General features: G+C 36.7%; 1 protein-coding gene across 1 annotated transcript in view; it reads right to left on the bottom strand.

The window, feature by feature from the left end:
• Positions 1-25,694, bottom strand: part of TEX15 (testis expressed 15, meiosis and synapsis associated) — a 44,397-nt gene that overhangs the window by 4,275 nt on the left and 14,428 nt on the right. Inside the window, exons 3-7 of the mRNA XM_036458310.2 lie at positions 21,354-21,591; positions 20,263-20,409; positions 17,107-17,269; positions 2,152-9,416; positions 145-203 (exon numbers count right to left, since the gene is read on the bottom strand). Coding sequence (XP_036314203.2) covers positions 145-203; positions 2,152-9,416; positions 17,107-17,269; positions 20,263-20,409; positions 21,354-21,591 — 7,872 coding nt within the window. The remainder of the gene's footprint in view (positions 1-144; positions 204-2,151; positions 9,417-17,106; positions 17,270-20,262; positions 20,410-21,353; positions 21,592-25,694) is intronic.

The following is a 25,694-nucleotide window of genomic DNA, read 5'->3' as shown; positions in this document are numbered from 1 at the left end:
CCAACTCTCCCTTCTTAGCTTACTCTTGTTCCCTAAATTACATGTATGACCCAACTCAGGTATATAAATAAATGTTTTAGTCTTGTTCCTTAATATGTGCTCAATTTTAATTTTTCTTCAGATAGGGTTGATGGCAATCCCTACCTTGGATGCTGGGACGTTGCATTCTCTTTGTTGATTTTTGTGATATGTTTCCTGTTAACCTGTGTTTAAAACATACAAAATAAAGCCTCATTGGTGGTATAAATATTTATCATCTTAATATCAGATATTTGCAATTGCTTGTTCTGTCATCATCTAAAATGCACCAGCACTACATTTATTAATGAACCTCCCCTTTGAAAAGCAGTGAATCTGCTGGACTTCCCATATTTTGTTAATGTTTGGAGATACACACTTGATAACAAACCTGGGAGTCCATTTACCACTGCTTCCTCTTTCTGAAATACAAAGCAGTCACAAGTCCCATTGTAAGTAATGTCTTTCAAACATGGATTTTCCTTTCTTATTCTCTAAAACATCTAGGCTCTGGATGACTTATTTCTAACTATACTCAGAATCTCTACCTTTACATAACTTACAAAACAGTTCCATGGGGCACTATCCTTCAATATGTACAGAATTAAGTCCAAACTATGTAGGCCTATATTTAAGACATTTCATAATTTGAAACAATCTTGTCCATCTTTAGCTTGCTCACTAATTTTTGTTTTGTTTTGTTCCAGACTTAATTTTAAACTCATTTCTCAAAATAGGCTAATAAGCATTGTGTCTTTGCTCATGTTATTTTCCATAACTTATATGCCCTCTTCCTTTTTACACTCAGGTGATAACATTTTCCCCCCTTTAAAGTAAGGCTTTGGTCTATACTAATCCATGGAATCAGCAAATAAACCTTTTCTCTCTCTCTTTTTTTCTTTTCTTCTCATTACTTATCACACCTTTTTAGTATCCCCCTCTTTTTACTCCATGTAGAATATACAACTTGTGTTCTTGTATTTTGGAAGTATATTTATAAACTGGTTTCTTATTATGCATTTTCCTATAAACACAGCTAATATATAATGATTAATTGCCTAGTCCCTGGAACTAATGTCATAATGAATACAACTAGAGTAAACTGAGAAAGAATCCTACTTTTCATTTTATATATAGGCTTTTTCTTTGCTTTTCAATTGGGGAATTCTTGAAAATTTTTGAGAAGCTTCTGAGAGCAAAATAGGGCCACTTGTTAGTATAGACTGCCTGGTTTTACATCTGTGCTCTCCCATCTAATAATAACCGTGACATTGGGAAAGTTACTTAATTTTTCTATGCCTCAGATTCCTTACCTTTAAATAATAAAGTTATAGTGCCTACATAAGGCTTTCGTGAATAATAAAAAGTTAATATTTATACAATATTATAACAGTGCCAGGCACACAGAAAATGCTGTATAAAATTTGTTAAGTAAAATATGTTTATGTAGGACTTCTATATCTTCATAATCACCTTTTAAAAAATATCTTTCCTGCCCTGGTCAGTGTGACTCGGTTGGTTGAGCACCAAAAGGTCACTGGTTGGATTTCTCTTCAGGGCACATGCCCTGTGCTTAATCCCCAGTAGAGGACTTGCAGGAATCAACCAATCAATGTTTCTCTTTCACAATGATTTTTTTCTCTCTTTCCTTTCCTCTCTCTGAAGTAAATAAAAACATATTTAAAAATATTTGTCCTATTTCTCCATGTAAGTAATGTTCAGAAACACAGACTCCATTAGTCAGTTTTTAATATTCAATACACTATTAGCCTTGATATACAGAAGCTACTCAATAAATACTTGGTCACTCACTTAACTCACATTTGTAATATTGCCCTTTCCCCTTAAGAAGTGATTAAAATTTACATCCTTTCAAGAAATGTTTTCTAAGTTAAACAATTTATTTAATTTGTACATTTAAAAGACATTTGCAAGGTATGTCTCATATACACAATCATCTATATTTTGTAGGTAATATAAATTGTTGAATCCAATGCTTTAATAAATTCATTTTGCAAGGCAATATTTAATTCATTCTCAATTTTTACAATTCTGCTAACTACTTATTTGCTTAGAGATTAGATTTGTTCTTAAAAAACACTGCTGCATAGGTTTTGTTTCAAGAAATGTTACCTTTTGTTTTTTACAACTGGAAACAGTAGTATTTTTCTCTTGTTCCTGAGAATCTTGACATCTGTCTACAGTGATAGGTCGTTTTTTAGAAGAATTTGAACCATTTTTCAATAGGCACTCTGAAATTGAGGGTACCTTTGTACAAGTATTGGATTTATTGGTATTCTTCCTAGGTTTTACATGAACATTCATGTTTTCTCCTCTCTTCAGTTGTAAAGTCTTCTCTCTATTATGCAGCATTTGGCACAGGATAAAGGAAACGGTTAACTCAGCATTCTTAGCACATATCATCTTCATACTTTCAATAGTCTTCATGACTTTCACGATATGGGCCATTTTCCCTAAATCTTTCTGTGGGGCAGCCAGTATATTTTTGAGCAGTGCAGAAAACTGATTGTAGTTGTGTTCTAACTCTGTCACAGTCCTTCCATAATTTATGGATGCTACACATGGCACAAAGTCAATATACGTGGAAACAGAATACTCAGACTTCTTTAGAAGTTTTTTAACTTCTGAAAGTTCTTTAAGTTCTCTTGAGAATAAATGAAGAGCGTATGAGCGATTAACAGCTTCATCATGTTTGTCAATAACATCCAGATCTTCCTGAAGTTCAGAAACAGCAGTCTCTATAACTTCCCAAAGGCAATCTGCTGAGTTGTCTTTAAGAAATGAAAAAGAAGCCATTTTTTCTTGGCAGTGAACCAGTTCAGGAAGAAGTGACAAATCAAACCAAAGCATACCTCGAAACCGCTCTTTATCTAGTTTCCTTGCCATTGAGTTTTTGAGAAAGTGAACTGTTTCTGAGAGCATGGCTATTTCAATATAGGTTTCAGTGGCTGCAGGTTTTAAAATTGTAGCCTCATTGCTGTGGTTTTTGACCACATCCAAAACGTTTTCTTCTGTGATAAAAATACTCTCTCTGTTATCATCTTGCAGTACCTGAAAATACTTCTTTAAAGTTTCTAAGTGATTGGTACATCTCAAAGTGAATTCCTGTAGTTTTTCAAAGTCTGCAAATTCAGTTTGAGCCAATATGTCATTAATATAACAGATATCTGGAGGTGAAACCAAAGTGCTGTTAAACTTACAGTTTTCGATGCTAGCCATTGCTTTGTTTGTTAGGTCATCTGACTTTCCGGAACCCACCATAGTGTTCTCCTCAAGCCCAATATTGGAAATTTGTTCACTGCTTAACTCTCTAGACAATGTTCCATATATCTTTTGCAATTTAGAAAAAGAAGATTGATTCATCTTGAGTAATGTTTCTTTCTTTTTCCGTCCTGAGCATTTTTTGCTGGTAGACTGTCTCTTCTCTTTCCAAACAAGGCTTTTCGCAGCATCGAAAAAGATATGTTCCATGCCATAAAGAGCTATATTAATACCTACTGCCTCATTGCTCTTGATAAAATTAACTTTTGAGGAGATCATTTCAATGATAATCCACAAATGATCTCGTTTTCCTTGGTGAGAATCGACTTTAGGAGAGTCCCCATACACACTGACCAGCTCTAAAGTACTTTTTCTTAAGGTTTCTAGGTCTCCTAAACTATCGCCGAAGTTAACGCCACAGGTAAATGGAACAGAAAGAGAAAAGTCAAAGCAGTCAGAGCAGTGGCTCAAGATGGCTTCACACTCATTGACCTGCCGTTTGCATTTTAAGAATGCATAGTATGAATTTTCCTTTTTGGTGTCTTCTAGTAAGTCAACCAATTGATCGTGATAGTTCTGCAACTCACAGAACGCATTGTATTTTAGCCTTCCTTGAAAGGCAGGGTAGAAATTGGATTGTTGTTGAAATCCTCGTGGCTTGCCAAGCAGCTCACTGTACAATGTCTCATCGTACCAAAGCAAGCTTCGGAATGTCGGCTCGCCTCCTAAGAGCCTTTTTTTGTTTTCAATGAATTGAATAGTTTCCATCATCATTTGGAGTTCTACCAAGGAGTCAACGGCACACGGTTTTAACTTCTGTTTGCAATTATTCCACAGGTTTTTTTCGACCAGCAATTCTCTTGAAATCAGGATTTGCTCAAGTGAACATTCTTGCTTTCTTTCAAAAGCTTCAACAAGTAAAGGGAGAATACTCTGACAAATCTTAGTTTCTTCCTGTAGTCTCTGCAAAGATGATACTTCATCTGCCCTCCTTAAAATTTGAGCTAGCCTAGCTGGAAGGTCTGAATGTTTAACTGAGAAATGTTTTTCTTCTAATTGATTCATGGATGATGTAGGCTTTTTCTGTGGAGTGGTGATTTTGGAGGTTTCAGAGTGAGCATGTAAAACAGGCGTGTGATTCATTCCTAAAATGTCTGGTTGTGCGGTAGAATCAAACTGAGAGTCATTAACTTTAACCACCCCTTTCTCTCTTTTGTTAAGCTGATTAGAAACTGTGTTATTCAAAGACATTGCCTCACTCCTATTTTTAATGCTTAGATGAGGATCAATCAAATTATTTTTAATTGTTTTCTCACTTAAAGAGGGGGATTCTCCTAAAACCTTTGTCTTGTAATCATTCCTAACAGTTGATCCTTTAGTCATACTTTTGGTGTGAACTGAATCTTGTGCTTTTTCGGTTTGTTTAACTTTCCACATTTTTCTGTCCGGAATGTCTTTCTTTGAAATACCTATTTTGGAAGAACCCTTTATATCATCTTTTAAGAGCAGAGAACTATCACTGGGAAAAGGTCTCTTCATTATATTTGCCCCATAACTTTTACTTTCTTCAACTGGCATGAGATCCAACTCAGAATCCTCAGAAACATTTGTTCCATTCACATCAATAGGGATACGATTACTTGGAAAGCATTGTTCTGTCTTCAGAAGCTCCTTTCCACTACATGCTTGATGACAGTGTGGTACAGTGGTGGACCTTGCAACAGAATCAATAGCAAAAGTCCTCTGTTTGTCCAAATAAGGTTTTGAAGATTCTTCCCCATTATGTGCCACTGGAACACTTGATAACTGAGAAATGCTATTACACTTTTTGCTTATTGTCAGACTTTGGTTTAATGGGTCCGTAAGGACATTTCCTGTAATAGTATTTGGCTTGGAGCTTTCAGTAGGAGATGCCCATTTTTCTAGAAAATTTACTGCCCGGTTTCTTTTATAACCAGATAAAATGAGGTTATCTGGTTTGTAGTTGTCAACATTCAAAAAGTGCTTCACATTTGATTCTAAGACTGAAATAACTATGTCAGTTTTCACTTTTGTGTGAGCTATACAAGTTGCATCATAATTTTTGTCTGAGCTGAAACATACATTGTTTTCTTTTGTGCAACTTAAAGATACTGAATTAGTTTTATTTATTATTTCATTAGCCTCAGCACTTCCTTTTATTGCACCTTTAGTACTGTGTGCTAAATGCTTCTCAGGCTTTCCACATTTACTAATGTTAGATAAAGATTTTATGCCAATCTGGTTTTCTTTTTTAGTGAGTTTTTCATCTGGGCAGTCTGAGGATACCAGACACCCCATTTTCCCAGAAAAGGATTGAAGTTCTGGTGATCTTGGATTTCTCATACAGGTATTGTCGTAAGCTGACTGACTTGTACTTTGGGATGTGGAGCACAGAGTTAACTGTGATTCAGGATATTCTTGATCACAAAATTCTCTCACGTGAATAGTGGTGTGGCTTCTGGAGACACTATTGGCCCCATTTTTCTTTGTGATTCTCTTTCCACTTGTTCCATAAGACTGGTATTTTGATACACGAGTTAATGATTTATCAACTTCAAATCCCAAAGCTTTTTTCTCTCCTGGTTTGTCATATTTTCTTTTTGAGAAAAAATGCTTAGTGGAATAGTATCTTCTTTCAGCAAAAGAACTATAACCTTGAAGGTCACAAATTTCCCAAAAATTATTGCATATTATGGAATATGATTTGGGTAATGGGCCCTTTCTTGAAGTTTCTCCCACTTTAGCTATAAGTTCCAAAGACATATTAACTCTTCTATGAGCCTTTTTTAAGTAAAGAAGAGCTCTGTCAAGTTTTTTGGAAAGGCATTTGCTTTTGCATAAAGATACTTCACTATTTAGAATATCCAGGACGCTCCTAATATGTTTTTCTGACTGTGAAAATGTTTTGATTCGTCCTCTGGATAAGGAAGAAAAACATTCAGATGAGTTTTGATTAGTTAGCTTCCTCTTCTTCTCACAAATTTCATAAGAGTGTACATTCTGGTCCCTAGAAGTTGTATGTGGCTTTCGTTTGCTAATTCTTGACTCGGTGTCCTTTTTACGTCTATTATTATTATAATCAGTTTTTGACTTTGTAAGGAAACATCTGCTTTCTTTATTTATTGTTGTGACATTTGGAATTTCAGTAAGCAAAGGTCCACTGTTTTGTTCTTCAGATGTGTGATTCATGAGTTTATTAGGACTCAAGTCAAAAGAAAGTGAGATTTCAGATTTACTCACTAGTCCTGATTCTTGCTTTTTATTACCACGTTCATCTTCACATGGGTAATCTGAATTTTCACCAGAACACTGGGAATAAATTTCTAATCCTGGAACTTTCCCTTCCTCCTCACATATTTCTGATTTCGTGGCTTCAGTTTGTTTGCAAAACGTATCTTTCAATGCAAGGGGCTCAACAGTGGTACTAAATCTTGGCATAATTATATTAGTAAATGTAACCTGTAGATCTGGAAGTAAAATTGGGAAGAGCTCTGCTTCATTTTCTTGTGTAGAGGAAGAATCAGAGGGAGGCTGATCACTATGCTCCTTTCTTGTGGTGCTTTTCAAAACCTCATTCTCCCCATTATTGCTTCCAAATAGGCCTTCCCAATCGATACGAGACATCAGAGTCTCATATGAGATCCCAAATTCATCATACAGTATACTTCCATGGCTATGAATGTCTTGTTGAGATAGAAAAGCATCACCGCACTGTTCTGATTCTACTTCAATTTCACTTTCCAATTCGAAATTTTGAAGAACTAAGTTGTCACTTATTGATTGATGAAATGAGATGTCTAATTTGTCTTTATCCAGACCCATTTCACAATCAGAAACCCTATGCTTTACTAATAATCCCAAATCTGGACTCTCAGAAGAAATTTCTTTAGACTTGTGTCTTTGGTGGTCTTCACGATTTGTGTCTAATGTGGGCACCACTGCAGCATTTGAGGTTTTCTGCATTGAAGAATCTGAGATTTTGGGATATATGGAAGTGAAATGTTCCATGCTCCTTATGGTATTTTGCACATATTTTTGTTTTATGGCAGTGAAAGTATCTTCGGTTTCCAATAATGTAGTTTCTGTTGGTTCATGTTTCCCCCCCCAAGTCAAATATAATGTAGAAAATTCTTCAGAACTCAGAATTTCTGCATTATTGTAGTATTTATTCTTCCGCTTTTCATCTATATTAATAAAATTTTTACTTGTATGAAAACCCAGCTTCTCATCTCCACATATATTTTTTGTGTTTTCTGTAGATGAAGCAGTGTGATCCTCATTAGCTTCAGTTTGGCTTTCTTTATCATTATCTCTTTGTTCTTTGAAGTTATTCAGATGTATATCATTATTCAACTGTGCATTATAGAACAGAGTATAATCTTGACCTTTATCGCCTACTTGAGAAGTTTCCTTACAGTCTCTTTGAATGTTTTCCAATGACACTGCATCACTTTCATTTTTCCTATGGACACATGTATGTTCTTTAGTTATGCTGCAATGTGAATTGTCATGAGCTATTTTAATGTCATGAGATGAAATAACTGTATCTATTGGCAGTTCTTTGGCCTGAGGAATGTCTTTTGCTTCCTGGAAAGCATCAGTTATAATGCTAAGACAGTTCTGATTTGTCTTTTTCAATTTCAGTTCCATTAGTTTTTGAGAAGTGGCGAAACTGGTATGAATGTTATCTTCATTCTCCAAACAGTGTTGAGAATGCTTTTGCGAAGGGCTTTCCACTCTTGGAGTAAGAGCATTTTGTAATTCCAATGCTAGATAGCCTAGCTCATACTTGTTCTTTGTGCTGGGTATAGAAGACTTTGATTTTTCTAACTCTTGTGTGATTAACATTTGATCACATTTTCCCCCCAAATAATCAAGATTTCTACCCTCTTTGCATTCTTCGTGCAAAAAAATGCAATTGTCTACTGGGCTGACTTTTGTTCCATTAGTACAATAATTATTAATCTCTTTCCACAAATTTTGATTTTCTACATGTTTGGAATTGTCTTCATGGCCAGTGAAATTTCTCACCTTTCCGATGTTTTGTACAGACTCATATATGCTTTCTTTCCTTTGGAATGCAACATCTGCAGACGTTGTGTGACCAGTCTGACATATAGTTTTTAAGTTAGAAGACTGTGGTTCCTGAGAAAGGTTTCTGTTATGCCCTTTCGTATAAGTGTTCATCGATTCATAAGAGTTATGTGCCTCACTATTTTGTTCAGTTAAAAGTGGGATGTTACTTCTCTGTTGGGATCTCTGGGCTTTTTCCTCACTGTGTTTTTGGTTCTCAACTTCTGAAATTACATTTGACAAACACATTGGGAAGGAAAAATTGCCTTGGTCCTGAAATTGTCCTGCGATGGTAATTTTATTGGGTGTTGTATAATCACAATTCTTAGAGCCTACGTTATGAGCTTGAGATTGTGAATCATCAAAAGAAAGTTTGGAGCAAGGAACACCCAAACAATTAGTAAGAATAGCATTATCACCAGGCATGACTTCAGATGAGGAGGCAGAATTAGTTGGCACAGATGGGTTTATTTCGGAATTAACAAAATCTAAACTCTTCTTCAATGGCAATCTCTCATTTAAACCTGTATTATTGTGTTTTTCCATGTTTTCTTCTCTCCTCGTAAGTCTTGGGTCTTTGATGATTTTTGAAGTAATAACTGTGCTTGAGGCAATATTGTTATGAAGAGGAAAAGCAGGAGTAAGACAGCTTAAAATATTTTTAAGTTGTGCACAATTTAACAAGAGATCACCATTAATACTTTCTCTGGTATCACTGGGAATAAATGAAAGACCTGAATCATCTGAATGTACTTCAGAAGTATCTTTACATTCTGTTAACTTGTGCTTCACCTGTCCATTGTATGTTTCAAGTACAGAAATGTTTCCATCTTGTACATTCTCATAGGAACTAGAATTATTTGAGTTGAGAGAGTTTATCTCTGAATTTAGTGCATCGCACGGACAGTTTTCCTGAACAAATGTATTCACAGGTTTCCTGAAATGCTCATATATAATTGTAGCATCTTTTCCTTTTCCAATTCTTTTGGCCACAGTACAGTTATTCAGAGAGCATGCTCTTTCTGTGAAAATAAAAAGAAAATAAGCAAACATAGGAAGAAAAAGTATTTCTACCATAAGCTCTATTAAATAGAAGTAAATTTATATAAAATAAAAAAGATCCCAAATAGCCATAACAATCTTAAGAACAAAGTTGGAAGGACCACAATATCAGATATCAAGTTATACTATAAAGCCATTGTACTCAAAATAGCCTGGTACTAGCATATATATTGGCATATAGAACAATGAAACAGAAAAGAGAACCCAGAAATGGACCCAATTAATATTTGACAAAGTAGGCAAGAGCATACAATGGAGCTAAGATAGTCTCTTAAACAAATGGTATTGAGAAAATTGGACAAATATGTGCAAAAAGAAAAAGAAATTAGACCACCAACTTACACCATACACAAAAAGAAATTCAAAATGGATAAAAGGTTTAAATGTAAGGCGTGAAACATAAAAATCTTAGAAGAAACCATAGGCAGCAAAATCTCAGACATCTCTCATAGCAATATGTTTATTGATACATCTCCTAGGACAATGGAAACTAATGAGAAAATAAATAAATGAGACTGCATTAAAAAAAAAACCCTTCTGCATAGCAAAAGAGATCAACAAAATATTGAGAGCCCAATGTATAGGAGAATATATTTGCCAATGACACATCTGGGGTTAATCTCCAAAATTAAAAAATGGGCAAAGGACATAAATAGACCCTTCTCCAAAGTAGACATACAGAAGGCTAAAAGGCATATGAAAAATGCTCAGAGTCACTAACCATCCAACAGATGCAAATCAAAACGACAATAAGTTACCACCTCACACCTGTCAGAATGGCTGTCATCGAGTGTTAGTGAGGATATGGAGAAAAGGGAACCCTCATACACTGCTGGTGGGAATGCAGATGGGCACAACCTCTATGGAAAACAGTAAGGAGTTTCCTCAAAAAATTAAAAATGGAATTCCCATTTGACCCAGTGATTCCACTTCTAAGAATATGTCCCAAGAATTCAGAAACACCCATCAGAAAGAATATATGCACCCCTATGTTCATAGCAGCACAATTTACAACAACTAAGGTTTTGAAACAGTCTAAGTGCACATCAGCAAATGAATGGATTAAAAAGCTGTGGTATATCTGTACAATGGAATACTATGCAGCTGGAAAAAAGAAAGAACTCTTACCATTTGCAATAGCATGGTTGGACCTAGAGAGCATTATGTTAAGCAAAATAAGCCTACCAGAGAAATATAAGTATCACATGATCTTACTCATGTGTAGAATTCTAATGAACAACATAAACTGATGAACAAAAACATATCCAGAGACACACAAACATTGAACAGACTAACTTCAAGAGGAAAGGTAGGGGAGGGTGAAGGGGGAGAAGAGATCAACCAATGAATTCATAAGCATATATATTTAACCTATAGTCACAAATAGGGTGGGGAAGGCTTTGGGGGGGAGGGCAAGGTGGTGGAGGGGGCAATAGGGGAAAAAGGGACATATGTAATACTTTAAACAATAAATATTAAAATAAAGACTACACGCACCCCTATGTTCATAACAGCACAATTTATAATAGCTAAGATTTGAAAACAGCCTAAGTGCCCAATAGATGAACGGATTAAAAAACTGTGGTACATCTATACAATGGAATACTATGCAGCTGTTAAAAAGAAAGAACTCTTACTATTTGCAACAGCATGGATGGACTTGGAGAGCATTATGCTAAGTGAAATAAACCAGTCAGAAAAAGCTAAGTATCTCATGATCTCGCTCATATGTGGAGTCTAATGAGCATCATAAACTGGTAAACAAAAATAGATCCAGAGACATAAAAGCATCAAACAGACTGTCAAACCTCAGAGGGAAGACAGAAGAGGGTGGGTGGCAGAAATCAACCAATTAACTTGTATGCATATATGCATAACCCATGGACACAGATAACAGGGTAGTGATGACCTGGGTTGGGGGATGGGGGCAGGCTTGGAGAGGTCAATGGAGGGAAAAAGGGGACATATGTAATACTTTCAACAATAAAAATTATAAATAAATAAATAAATAAATAAATAAATAAATAAATAAATAACACTAAAATAAAAGAGAAATTGGAAAGCTATGGTTTTGATTTGACTAAAAGTCAGCAAAATATAAAAGATAATCCACCTGGGTTTTCTATTAAAAGGTTGGGAATGTTAGAATAAGTACTGAAATAACTAGATACATAGTCAAAAAAATAAAATAAACAACTTCAATTGAAAGTTCTTCAAATAACCTACTGATGGTTAAACTATGTTCTCAGAAGAAAAAGCAGGGCGAGAAGAGGATGAGTAACAAGTCAATAAAGTAAAATGATGGAGCATGTAACTCCTTAAGACCTTACTAAAGAAAGTAGCTGCCATAAGAAATTTGGATTTGGTCAAATATTAAGAAACAGAAAAATTAAGTAGGAATAAAAACATGTTGCTCATAGACCAGGTATTCTCATATTAACTTTCTATATTCAGAGATTTAATAGTATCTACATATTAATAGACAAAATTGTCTCCCTCTATCTCCTGTTACCCTGTCTTATTTTCCTCTACCTCTGGAGAACAAAAAAACAGAAAGGGAAGGGGAATGAGGTGGAGAAATAAGGAATAAGAGACCAAAAAGGTTCCACAGCCCTAGTTGGGTTACTCAGTTGGTTGGAACTTTGTCCAGGACACCAAAAGATTCTGGGTTCAATTCCCGGTCAGGTACATTCCTAGGTTTCAGGTTCGATCCCTGGTCAAAGTGCATACAGGAGGCGACCAGTCAATGATAACTCATTCGTTCTCCCTCTGATTCTCCCTCTAATGTTCCTCCCTCCCTCCCTCCCTCCCTCCCTCCCTCCCTCCCTCCCTCCCTCCCTCCCTCCCTCTCTCTCTCAGTGGGAACAAATCCTCAGCTGAAGATTAAAAAAAGAAAAGTTTCACAAAATCTTTCCCAGGAGCCAAAAGCAAACTGCTACCCACTGTTGCATAGTGAAATAAGTTTTCCTGCAAACAACATATGTAAACGAAACCTAGAAAATAAAACCAAATTTTCTTTATAATTTATAAAAATATATTCCTAAAATTTCATCAAGAACTTCATGCAATTTTATAATAACATAAGAATTTAAAAAGTGCATATTTAGCAAGTAAAAGGTTCAGAGAGCATTCAAAGTTAAGTAATACCTTAAAATATTTTTTATTAAGACAAATTAATGATGAGAAGTTGCTTCTGAGATTTATGACATATATAAAGTTATAATCATATCACTGGGAAGTACCATGAGGTTGTTTTTCACAATATATTAAAGATTGGTTTGTTGAAAATTTCTAAATTCTATAGTTATTTGTGATTATATTTTTTAAGTTTAGTAAGCTATAGTAGAAATATGACCACAAATAAAAACGTACTTCGTAAGAGGGAACTATAGGAAGAGGGGGGGAAGGTAAATTCCTATATACCTCCTTACATAAAAATAAAATAAAATTCAGTGTAAATTAATAAAGACCATAGAAGTGTTATAATAAAACCCGGAGGGATAGTTTTATAGCCTTGTGATAGAAAGTTTGTCAGAAGAACAAAAATTAAAAAATGAAGTCAATTACATACAAATAAAGTTTTTAAAAGGCCAAAAATGCACAATAAACAAAATTCAGAAGAATAAACTGGTAAAACATGTATTCTGAATGATAAAACTTAAGACTTAATTGTAAATATGTTAGAATACATGAAGCATATGATTAACAAAAAGAAAACACTAGAAAAGTGGGTAAAGTATATAAACCTCTTCAAAAACATCATAGATTAAAGTTTCAACAAACATAAAAAGATGTCCAATCACACTAAGCAAACAAGATTCCTATTTAAAAGCTTTTTAGATTGGTGAAGATTTTGAATGATAATAAATACTCTGCATACAAGCACTCTTTCATACTGTTTAAAAACTGGTACTAATGTCTGGAAAAGTAATTCTACAGTATTTATCAAAATATAATGTAATGTATAATCATCTATACCCAGCAAATACATTTTTATAATTTATTATTCTGAAATACAATACTTGTTCTAGTACTCAAGCTAAAAATACAAGAATTTTTAGTACTGGCCAAATTTTGGTCTGTTTGGGCCTAATAAGCTCTGCTGGTCTCACCCTGACAATTCTGAGACCCCGCCCCACCACAAGGGCCTGCAGCGTCTTCCCTGGAAGGGTGGCAGCTAGAAACAGTACACCCTGGGACGTTTTCTGAGTGGTCACAGCCCCAACTCGGGCACTGAGTTTGAACCTGTATCTGTCTGGTGAACACCATTTGCTCCTACCTGGTGACTCACGGAGAATCTACCTCATGCCACGTAAATACCACCAGAGGCTATTTCAGTGATTGAGTTGGCAAACAGAGTGAATCTTGGAGTGCCTTGGGACATTTACTGACTTGTCCCTGGGCCCTGGTGGTAAAAGCTTACCTTGGTGCACAGTTTGGTCCTTCCCATGTATGCAACAGGTGCAGCAGAGGTAGCCACAAACTGTGGATTGCTTTGTAACTCCAAACAGGTTGCCCAGGTCCAGTCACAGGAAGCATCTACATTGGCCTGCATTAGAGTCACTCCCAAGAGGTCCCAGTACCAACACACCCAAATGGCCAGACAACATCAGAACAGATCAAATTACCGTCACCAGTGGCATCCAAAGGAAGCTCTTGGCAGACACCAGACCCTGCTGAAGCAAATGCTGCTTCTTGTGGTTAGCACCTGCACAACAGTTCATACACTGTAGTTGGTGTTGATCCTCGGTCAGCCTGAGGGTCTACTCTATGCATGAGCAAGCCAATAGCAATGAAGACTTCATTACAACAGAAGCCCACAGAGCTGAAACAAGAGATATTCCTGGAGCACCCAGAGCAAGGGATCAAGGAGACTGTGCCACTGTGTCCCACATGACACATACTACATAAGGCCACCCTACCAAAACTGGGCAGCATAGCAGATCTACATAGCAGATCTACTTAATACATACAAAGACACAAAAGAGGCAGCCAAGTGGGGAGACAAAGAAACAGGCCCTAAATAAAAGAACTGGAGACATCTCCAGAAAAAGAGCTAAAGGAAATGGAGGCAAGCGGTTAATGAAGTATAGAGTTCAAAAAAATTGTTATAAGGATGCACAGTGAGACATTTCAACAAAGGGATGAACATAGATTGCTGGGTGGAAAAGATGAATGGATTAAGCAAAATGAAACAAAACACAAACTCATAGACACAGACAGCATATGGTCATCAGAGGGGAAGAGAGGTAGAGAGGGGTAGAAGATGATAAAAGGGGATAGATGATGATGGAAAGAGACTTGGATATGAGTGGTGAACACAATATACAGATGATATACTACAGAATTATATACCTGAAACCTATACAATTTTATTAACCAATGTCACTACAATAAATTCAATAAAAATTAAAAAGTAAAAAGGAAGAATGAACCCAGTAAGAAAAAATTGTTTAGTACAATAATCCAAGATGGCTAAGACCTATCAATCAGAGTAATTAAATCATATGGTACATCAATAATTATAACAGTAAAAGTACCATGTGCATATGCTATAACAAATGCAGCTATTACAAAAATTAAGATAGATTACTACAAAAAGAAAAACAACTGAATAGGAGAATACATTTACCAATAATACATCTGATAAAGGGTTAATATCCAAAATTTATCAAGAACTCATACAACTCAATACAAAAAAATAAATAATCCAATTGAAAATGAGCAGAGAACCTGAACAGACACTTCTCCAAAGAGGACATACAGATGGCCAATAGATGAAAAGATGTTCAATGTCACTAATCATCAGAGAAATCCAAATTAAAAACACAATAAGGTATCACCTCATACCTATCAGAAAGGCTATCATCAATAAGTCCATAAGTAAGTATTAGTGAGAATATGGAGAAAATGGAACTCTTGTGTACTGTTGGTGGGAATACAGATTTTTGCAGCCACTATGGAAAACAACATAAAGGGTACTCAAAAAATTAAAAATGAATCTTTTTTTATGACCCAGTAATTCCACTTCTGGGCATTTATCCAAAGAAACATAAAACACGAATTCAAAAGAACATATGCACTCCTATGTTCATTGCAGTGTTATTTACAATAGCCAGGATATGGAAGCAACCAAAGTGCCCATTAATAGGTAGGTGGATAAAAAAGCAGTGGAATGTATATAAAATGAATTATTATTCAGACAAAAAAAATAAAATTTTACCATTTGTAATAGCATGCATGGACTTAGTTGGTATTATGCTTAGTGAATGTGTCAGAGAAAGACAAGTACCATATGATTTCACTTACTAGTAAATGTGGAATCTACAGACCAAATAAATGAACAAACAAAATGAGACTCAGAGAGATTAGACAGATGTTTGCCAGAGGGGAAGCGGGTAGGAGGACTGAGCGAAAAAGGTGAAGGGATTAAGAAGAATGTATTGGTATTTATAAAACTGTCACAGGGGTACAAAGTATGACATAGGGAATATAGTCAATAATATTGTAGTAACTATGCATCGTGTAAGATGGGTACTGGAAATATTGCGGGGGGGGAACACTTTGCAAAGTATATGATTGTCTAACCATTATGTGGTACACCTGAAACTATCCTATATAATAAAAGCCTATTATGCAAATTTACCGAATGGCAGAATGACTGGTGGAACAAATAGTCACTATGACATGCACTGACCACCAGGGGGCAAATACTCAATGCAGGAACTGATTAACCATCATCTTTTTTGGGAGTTAATTTGCATACTCACTCTGATTGGCTATGGGCATAGCAAAGGTACAATCAAAGTATATTATTAGGTAAGATATGGGACATTATTGCATAAAATGAAGTACTGATACATATTGATATATTATTAGGCAAGATATGGGACATTATTGCATAAAATGAAGCACTGATACATACTACAACATGCAAAAACTTTGAAAACACTAGTAAGTGAAGTCTCCAGTCACAAAAGGCTACATACTTGACTTCACTTACATAAAATGCCAGAAAAGACAAATATATATAGAGACAGAAGCAAATGAGTGATTGCTTATGGGTAGGGAGAATGAGGAGAAATGGATATGATAGCTTTTAAAGGGTACAGTGTTTCTTTTAGAGGTGATAGTAATAATCTATCACACTCACTAGGCTAGCAGAAACAAACTTTTTTTTAGGTATATGTATTGGCAAGGATGTAAATGTGTTACCTGATGCAACCACTTTTGAAAACTGACATTGTCTTTGAATTACCTTGCAAATTCCTGATGTGGTTATATACTCTACAGAAAATCTCTTGCATATATATATATGCACTGAGACGCTTAACATGAATGTTTAAAATAGCAATGTCTGGGATATGAATAAAACTAGAAAGTGTCTACATATCCCCAGAGGAATAGTATATAGTCTAAAAATGGAATAATGTACATGTCTGAATGAAAATACTACAGATATACATCAATATGGAAGAATCACATAAATATAATCAGCAAAAGAAGCCACAAAAATTTCTGCAATACAGAAATTGAAAATAAAGCACAACTATTTTTCTTAGAGATTCATAATGTATTAAAAGTAATATCAAAAAATGTAAGACCAGCACAAATACTAAATACTGAAGCAGAATAATATATGTATCTTACCAGCCCTCTTAGGAAATCCTGTTGAAAGGAATCTCAAAGATGTCATAAAGTGTCCATTATCTACTTTTTGACCAATAAATTTTACTGTCACTATTGCATATGGAAGACACTGTCTAGGTTTATCTACTGGTTCTGAAAATTCATTGTATTCATAGAAGTATACCTGAAAAATAAAGGACATTTTTATGCTGATTAATTTTAAGACTTGAATAAGCTCATATTTAAAAAAACAAACATGCAACTGCATGATTTTATTCATGTTTTCATATACCACTCCCTCTTCATGCTTTCTTCAACCTTTTTTTTTTGTATGAAGATGTATGAATTTCCCCCCACCACATATTTTTTTTCCTTTTTAAACTATCAATGGTACCAGAACCAGACACAATGTTTTTAGATTTAAAAAAGTAGTTTTACACTCAAAGTTTGTTTTGCATAAGCTGTGAATACTATACCATGTTTTCTTTGGTTGAAAAATTAACTATGGCCCTAGATGGTTTGGCTCAGTGGATAGAGTGCTGGCCTGTAGACTGAAGGGTCCTAGGTTCAATTCTGGTCAAAGGCACATGCCTGGGTTGGGGGCACAATTCCCAGTAGGGGGTGTACAGGAGGCAGCCAATCAATGACTCTTTCATCATTGATGTTTCTTCTATATCTTTCTCTCTCCCTTTTCCTTCCTCTCTGAAATATATGTATATATAAAAGCCTAATATGCAAAGTGTCTCCTTGGGTATTCGATTGCTTTTTATGACATGCACTGACCACCAGAGGGCAGCACAGAATGAAGGAAGGCCCCAGCTGGCAGCTGGCAGCCAGCAGCCACTAGGGATCCTGCAGAAGTCTATATACTAGAGGCCCAGGGCATGAAATTCATGCACAGGTGAAGGTTGTCTCTTAGTGCAGTCTGCACCCTCTCCAATCTGGGACCCCTCGAGGGTCAGATATCCCTCTCACAATCCAAGACTGCTAGCTCCCAACCGCTCACCTGCCTGCCTGGTAGATTGCTCTTAACCACTTCTGCCTACCAGCCTGATCACCCCTAACCACTCACCTGCCAGCCTGATTGCTACCCTGCTGGCCTGATTGCCCCTAACTGCCCTTCCCTGCAGGCCTGGTCCCTCAAAACTGCCCTCCCCTGCCGGCCTGGTCCCCCCCAACTGCCCTCCCCTGCAGACATGGTTGTTCCCAACTGCCCTCCTTTGCAGGCCTGGTCACCCCCAACTGACCTCCCTGCAGATCTGGTCCCTTCCAACTGTCCTCCCCTGCTGGCCTGATTGCCCACAACTGCCCTCCCCTGCTGGCCATCTTGTGTCCACATGGGGGCAGTCATCTTGTGTGTTGGAATGATGATCAATTTGCATATTAGTCTCTTATTAGATAGGATAATTAAAGCTAATTAGAAAAATAAGCATTAATGCATTTTACATATGGGAGTGTGTGTGTATATGTGTATACACATATACACACATACTCCTATATATATAGTAGAGCAGTGGTTGCCAACAGGTGGTCCATGAACCACTGGTGGTCAAGAAGTCTGAAAGGTTGGTGACTGCTAGTACACGGGTGTGGTCCCTAGGCCTGGCAGGTAATTGAAGCACGAGTGTCTGGTGTGGAAGGGCAGGTCCCAGCTGACCTCTGGACCCTGGGAAGCACCTGGGGCCCCAGGCCCCTACACACTCCTCTCTTCCTGGGTCATGGCACCCGAGTCCCCATGTGCAGATGCAGTGAGTGCTGCAGGATGCAGCAGGCCGGGATGCAGCATGGGTCTCTGGGCCTCCCAGTGGCGCCGCATGGAAGTGGTTAGGCAGCTTGCTCTTCCCGGCCAGCCTCACAGATTGGCTCCTGCAGCACCTAGATGAGGCCATGTGGGTATGGGTGGGTTCCTTGAGGATGCCCAGTACCTGAGCACAGGGGGCTCACCTGGCCTGTGAGCCCTTGTGTCCCCAGGGGAGTGAGTGAGCTCGGCGGACACCCTGAATTCTCATCTCCACCCCCAGGTAGCCGGCGAGAGGTCACAGACCCCCGCCTGGGCACCGCATCCCACTGGGCCCCATGGTGGTCAGTGCATGTCATAGCAAGCAGTCAAACTTCCAGTTGAATGACTGCCTGAGGGGACAATTTGCATATTAGGCTTTAGTTATATAGGATTTCTAGAAGATTTAACTTCATTTAATCATATATTACCTAATAATAGACAAACATGTAAAATAACTGTACCTCCACTATGCCACCTGCCAATCAGGAGTGATATGCAAATTAACCCAACAAAGATGGCGGCTAATTTGCATACACAGGCACTGAGTGGTGGAGAAGGCATTCTGCCCCACCCCGATTTCTTAGGGCCTCTGGGCAAAATGGGAGGGCAGCTCCTGGAGCAGAAAGAGGCAGCTCCGTGGCCTAAGGGGAAAAGGGCTGGGCCGGAGTGGAAAGGCGGTGCCCGCTGCCAGGGAAAGGGAAGCCCGTTCTAGCACGAATCTTCGTGCATCGGGCTTCTAGAATATGTTTATAAATAATATGTATTTTATAATTTAATCTTCTGTAGATTATTAAAGGTCTACTGTCTCAGCAACACAGGACAGAAAAATAATCATTTCACATGTAATGACCAACATAAAAGTCACTTCTCCTTTTGTAAAGTACAAAGAATCAGTAACATTACTTCAAAATAGACTTGTCTGCATTCTTTGCAAGACAGAAATTAACCTATGGAACATCTCAACAAAAGCAGACACTGTGCTCTGCCCTGATTGCAGGGTTCAGCTGGTTGGAGCATTGTCCTGTATACTGAAAGGCTGTGGTTCCATCACCAGGTCAGACTGCATAGAGGAGGCAAGCCATCGATGTTTCTCTCTTTTCCCCTTCCCTTCTCTCTAAAATCCATGAAGCATATTCTCAGGCGAGGATTAAAAAAAAGGCAGATACTATACTTTGAACAAAGTTAAATATAAATCTGAAAGCCTTTCTACTAAAATTCTCAGGTAAGTATTAAAACATCTTTCATTATTTACTTATTTAAGATCATATTATATTAAACGAATTAAGGGATTTTCCTTTAGTATTTTGGGAAGTTGTTTTAAGTCTTGTAGCATACAATGTGAAGCATGTGACTTTCGTGACTTTCAAGTAGTCAAATGAACTAAAACATTAACATACTGCTGAATTGTAGGCTTGTAACTCAAAGGTATCTTTCAGAGAAGGAATATTTTTCGACATATGGCAATCAAAGTTAGGACAAGGATCCAAAGAAACTTTGTTTTTATCCACTAAAGGCTGAATTTTCTTCACTTTTCCAAAGAGAACCTTAAAAAAAAAAAAGGGAAAAAGAAGGGTCTGTAAAAAATACACCAACACACTTTAAACTTTCATACACAGAGAGTTGTGATGCAAGTTGTTTAAAAGAAAGATATGAAAGAGCTTTTTGGAGCTTTTTAGTATGTTCCAAATTTTCTAAAATTAGCATATATTACTTTTATTATAAAAATAAATTATGCCTTATGAATTTGATAATATTTGAGGTCTAAAAATGTAAGAAAGTATACCAAATGAATCAGAATGATTTTACATGAATATACACACATCCTAACTTATACAACTGAGCATCCTGCTTAGCTTCTATGATTTTAGTAATCTTGGTAAAGCTGCAATTAACCAAAAAGTATATATTAACTAATTCACTGATGCTTAAGATTTGACTGTAAAATTTACTGTTTTCAATTTTGAGTAATTTTAAACTTTTAGAAAAGTTGAAAAACAGTTTGTAATTCCCATATACCTGTATCCAGCTTTTCCTAATGTTAACATCTTACATAAGCATAGCAGAATTATCCAAACTAAAAAAATTAACATTTTATAATACTATCAACTAAAATAAGCAATAAGAGTTTAGAACTTTAGTGTAAGCCCAAAATAATTCTAATCAATGTTTTGAGGAAGGACATTTAAAATATTCTGACAATAATTATGATCTCAACAAGAGAAAGAACAATAATCAATTAGGACAGGAAAAAAATATACACTGGGAAGACAAAGATGATAAAGGCTGCCTTTGCTTACTTAGATTTTTAGTTTATGCTGCACACCCTACTAGAGTCCGACAGGTGGAAGATTTGAGTGATGCTAATGACAGTAATAATTATTTGTTTTACATAATGTAACTTAAAAACACTAATAATAATAATCCATATGTTCAGGTCAATTTAAAAGAAACTGAATATAATATGTAGTATTTGTTAGAGGCTACCTACCTTAAAAATTGTAATATTTTCTACATTAATGCTTCTACTTTGAGCATAACTCAAGGCAACATCAACGTGTCTAAACATATAAACCCCAAGAAGAGGATTTCCTAGTATCTTCAATGTAGACGCTCTGGTACTTATCCCATTCTTATATATCTCAGCCACATCCCTGTGAGGAAGTGCTAAAAAGCAAAACTGTTCTTCTAGTTCTCTGCCATGTCTTCCATTCTCACGCATCTCTGTCCTACAGCAAAACCAACAACATTTAGTTAAATGAGAATAACAATAGAATTTTTAAGTATGAAATAAATATTCCAGCTTACTACAGTTAGAAAACAGGACAATTATTAACAATGTTCAGAGGTGACAGTGTCCTATGGAAACAAGTTAGGCTGAAAATTATCTAAGGAAGAAATTCAAGAGCTAGTTAGAAATGCAAGTAATAGTTATAAACTATATTTTGTTTAGGCCAGTGTTAATAAGGGGTAACATTTCTTGAATGTTGCTAATATGCCCAACACTGTTAAGACTTAAACTTTACATACATTTTGTTATTTGTTCTCAATTCTTCCAACACTGAATTACTATTATTATTATACTACTAGAAGCCCAGTGCACAAATTCATGCACAGCCCAGCCTGCACCCTCTCCAATCTGGGACCCCTCAAGGGCAGTAGGACACACCTCTCACAATCCAGGACTGCTGGCTCCCAACTGCTTGCCTTTCTGCCTGCCTGATTGCCCCTAACTGCTTCTGCCTGTCAGCCTGATCACCTCCTAACAACTCCTCTGCCAGCCTGGTCACCCCTAACTGCTCTCCCCTGCTGGCCCGATTGCCCACAACTGCCCTCCTCTGCCAGCCTAGTCACCCCGAACTGCAGGCCTGATCGCCCACAACTGCCCTCCCTGCTGGCCATTTTGTGTCCACATAGGAGCAGCCATCTTGGACCACATGGGGGTGGCCATCTTGTGTGTTGGAGTGATGGTCAATTTGCATATTACCCTTTTATTAGGTAGGTTTATTGTTATACACCTTTCTAAAAAATCGTCACCTGAGGATATTTTCTCCATTACTTTTCAGAGAGTGTAGAAGGAAGGGAGGAAGAAAGGGGGGAGCAGGGGAGAGAAAAACATCCATATGAGAGAGACACATTGACTGGTTGCCTCCCTCAGGAGACCCGACCAGGCTAGGGATTGAACCTGTAACTGTTTGGTGCTTGGGCTGATCCACTAACTACTTAGCAATACCAGCCAGGGCTGTTACACACATTTTTAAAATGAGGAATATGATGTTCAAAGAGTTGAAACTTGCCAAAATAGCAAAGTGACAGAGTTGGAATTGCATGTGCCAACTTTGTCCATTACGTTCCAGAGCTCAAATTCTTACTTATTTGTGTTACGGAGGAAAATAATATGCATTTCTTAAACACATATATTGAGAGAGACATGTACACACATACACAAACATATAGTTAATTATTAGGGAATTCTTCAGGGATCTAAGATAACATCTGGCAGAAATAAGGGAGAATTTGGTTACACACCCCTAACTTAGTAGTAAGACAAATCATCCTCAGAAAAGATTACAATCTAAACTACAGATCTTAAAAACCACATGTTACCAATATTTATTTCTTTGAATACCACTCACAGAATTTATGTAAAGTGTACTATGCACATTAGCATATTAATATTTATTTTATTTGCAAGAATGACTCATCATTAATAGTAAACAGGGCTACAAAACACCTGGCAACAGTTACAATCAAGATGAACCGATTAGAACAAGACCACAATGCTCATGAGAAATAAATGCCACAATTTGTTAGCCCCTGAACCTTACACATAGTTTAAGCTTTGGAATTGAACTTTCCATATCAATCTAGCACTCAAGTGTTAACTTCACAGGTAGATATACTCTTGATTGTGGGTTGCTCATTATTTTTATTTTTATTTATTTAAAAAAAGATTTTTATTGATTTCAGAGAAGGGAGAGGGAGAAATAGAAACATCAATGATGAGAGAGTATCACTGATCAGCTGCCTCCTGCACGCCCCCTATTGGGGATTGAGCCCGCAACCTATGCATGTGCCCTTGACCAGAATCAAACCCAGGACCCCTCAGTCTGAGGCCAACACTCTATTCACTGAGCAAAATCACCTAGGGCTATTTTTATTATTATTTTTTAAATGTTGAATTTAACTATTTTTATTGATTCTGTTTTTCTGGGTCTAACTTGTGTTAATTTTAAAAAAATTATCTTTATCTTTATTGTTGGAAGTATTACAGATGTCCCATTTTACCTTCCACTGACCAGGCTCTCTTCCATCCTGCTCCCTACTCTCCTTGGTCATTATTTTTAAACCATTATTTTATTAAATATTAAGTAAATAAGTATATAAGATTTATATAAGAGCACTTACATTGATAAAGAAGTTACACATATGTTAACATAACACAACAAATGAGTGATAGAGACAGAATTAGAATCTTGGATGTCTTTTGGAAGGCCATGAACTTATAACTGTGCTACCATGATGTCTATCTACTAAAACCAACTACAACAGAGTACAAGGTGTAAGTTCCTCAAATAGAATGCCTGTGTCACAGTTAATTACTTTGCATAATAGGTCCCAAAGATAACTTGTATAGTAGGTAATGGATAATTTGTACGAGTAAATGAAATACCAGAAGTATCATTATCTCCAAGTTTAATTGGAAACAAAAGAATGCTATTTAGCTGTAGGTACTGGTTATGCAGCTACTGGTGGTGTGAGAGGAGAGAATGAAAGCATTCAATTCAAATTAAGAATTTTTTTTTTTTTTTTTTTTAGGAAATAAAGAAAATGCACTTGACTTTGGAAAGCTTGAAAGGACACTTAATTGTTTTAAAATCCATCAATTGCTGATGATGAGTCATCATTGTGCAACTGGCAGAAAGTGTAACATGTGAAATGAAGCATAGTTAAGAGAAATTTGGATGTAACAACATTTAAATAAGAAAGAAAAGTTTGCCAGCTGCCTCAGTTGGTTGGAGCATCACACCAAAAAGGTTGTAAGTTTGATCCCCAGTTGGGGCACATATGAGAGGCAACTGACTGATGTTTCTCTCAGATTGATATTTATCTCTCTCAAGTCAATAATGTCTCCTTGGGAGAGGATTAAAAAAAAAGAGTAGTGATGTCACAAAGATGGTGAAGTAGAAGACCCCAGCCTCTGGCCCCGACAAAGATCAATAATTAGACAGCAATCCATGAATAAAAGCTGCTCTAGTAGAGCTCTGGGGTCTACTTAAGACATTTCAGCAACACAGTGGCATAAAACACTAGAGAATAACTACGCAAAAAGGGTAGGATGAACACCTTCATGGTATGCTTGCATCATCCCATTCCCCCAGGCTGGCATTGTCCAGTCCTGAGTAAGAATTCCCGAGGTAATTTCCCCTTGCTGGGAAAGTGAGAGCAGGGTGAGGGACCAGCTTCCCCAGCCTTCTGGAGTACTCCATGAAGGACCTCCTTTGGTACTCCAATCAGAGACCACAGGGGTATGAAAGTAGAAATCAGTAACAGGAGGAAGACTTAGAAATTCATAAATATGAGGAAATTAAACAATACACTCCTGAACAAACAATGATTCAAAGATGAAATCAATAGAAAAATGAAAAAACATATTGAAAGGATAATGGAAACACCACATACCAAACTTTATTAGATGCAGCAAAAGCAGCGTTGAGGGAATTTTATAGTGATAATGCCTACATTAGGGAAAAAAGTCTCAAATAAATCTAACTCTACACTTCAAGAAACTAGTAAAGAAGAACTAAGCACAAAGCCAGCAGTTATCATCATACTCAATGACGAAAAGCTTAAAGCTTTTCTTCTAAGGTCAGGAAAAAGACAAGGATGCCCACTGTCACTACTTTTGTCCAACAGAGTACTAGAAGTCCTAGCCAGAGCAATTAGGCAAGAAAAATAAATGAAATGCGTCCAAATTCAAAAAGAAGAAAATTTTTTTTTTTCAGATGACCTATATAGAAAGAAGACCTAAAGACGCTTCCAAAAAAATGTTAGACTCTATAAACAAATTTGGTAAAGTTAAAAAAATATATATATATTTTATTAATTTTTTTACAGTGAGAAAGAGAGAGTTAGATACATCGATGAGAGAGAAACATCGACCATCTGCCTACTACTGGGGATGTGCCCACAACCAAGGTACATGCCTTTGACAGGAATTGAACCTGGGACCCTTCAGTCTGCAGGCTGATTCTCTAACTCTCTAACCACTGAGCAAAACCAGTTAGGGCTAGAAATAAATGTTTTTAAAATATGTTTTATTGATTTTTTT

Source organism: Pipistrellus kuhlii, unplaced genomic scaffold, assembly GCF_014108245.1.
Source record: "Pipistrellus kuhlii isolate mPipKuh1 unplaced genomic scaffold, mPipKuh1.p scaffold_m20_p_3, whole genome shotgun sequence".
In the NCBI taxonomy this organism is placed as follows: Eukaryota; Metazoa; Chordata; class Mammalia; order Chiroptera; family Vespertilionidae; genus Pipistrellus; species Pipistrellus kuhlii.
Note: the sequence above shows the minus strand (reverse complement) of the source record. Positions and strands in the feature narration are given on the sequence as shown.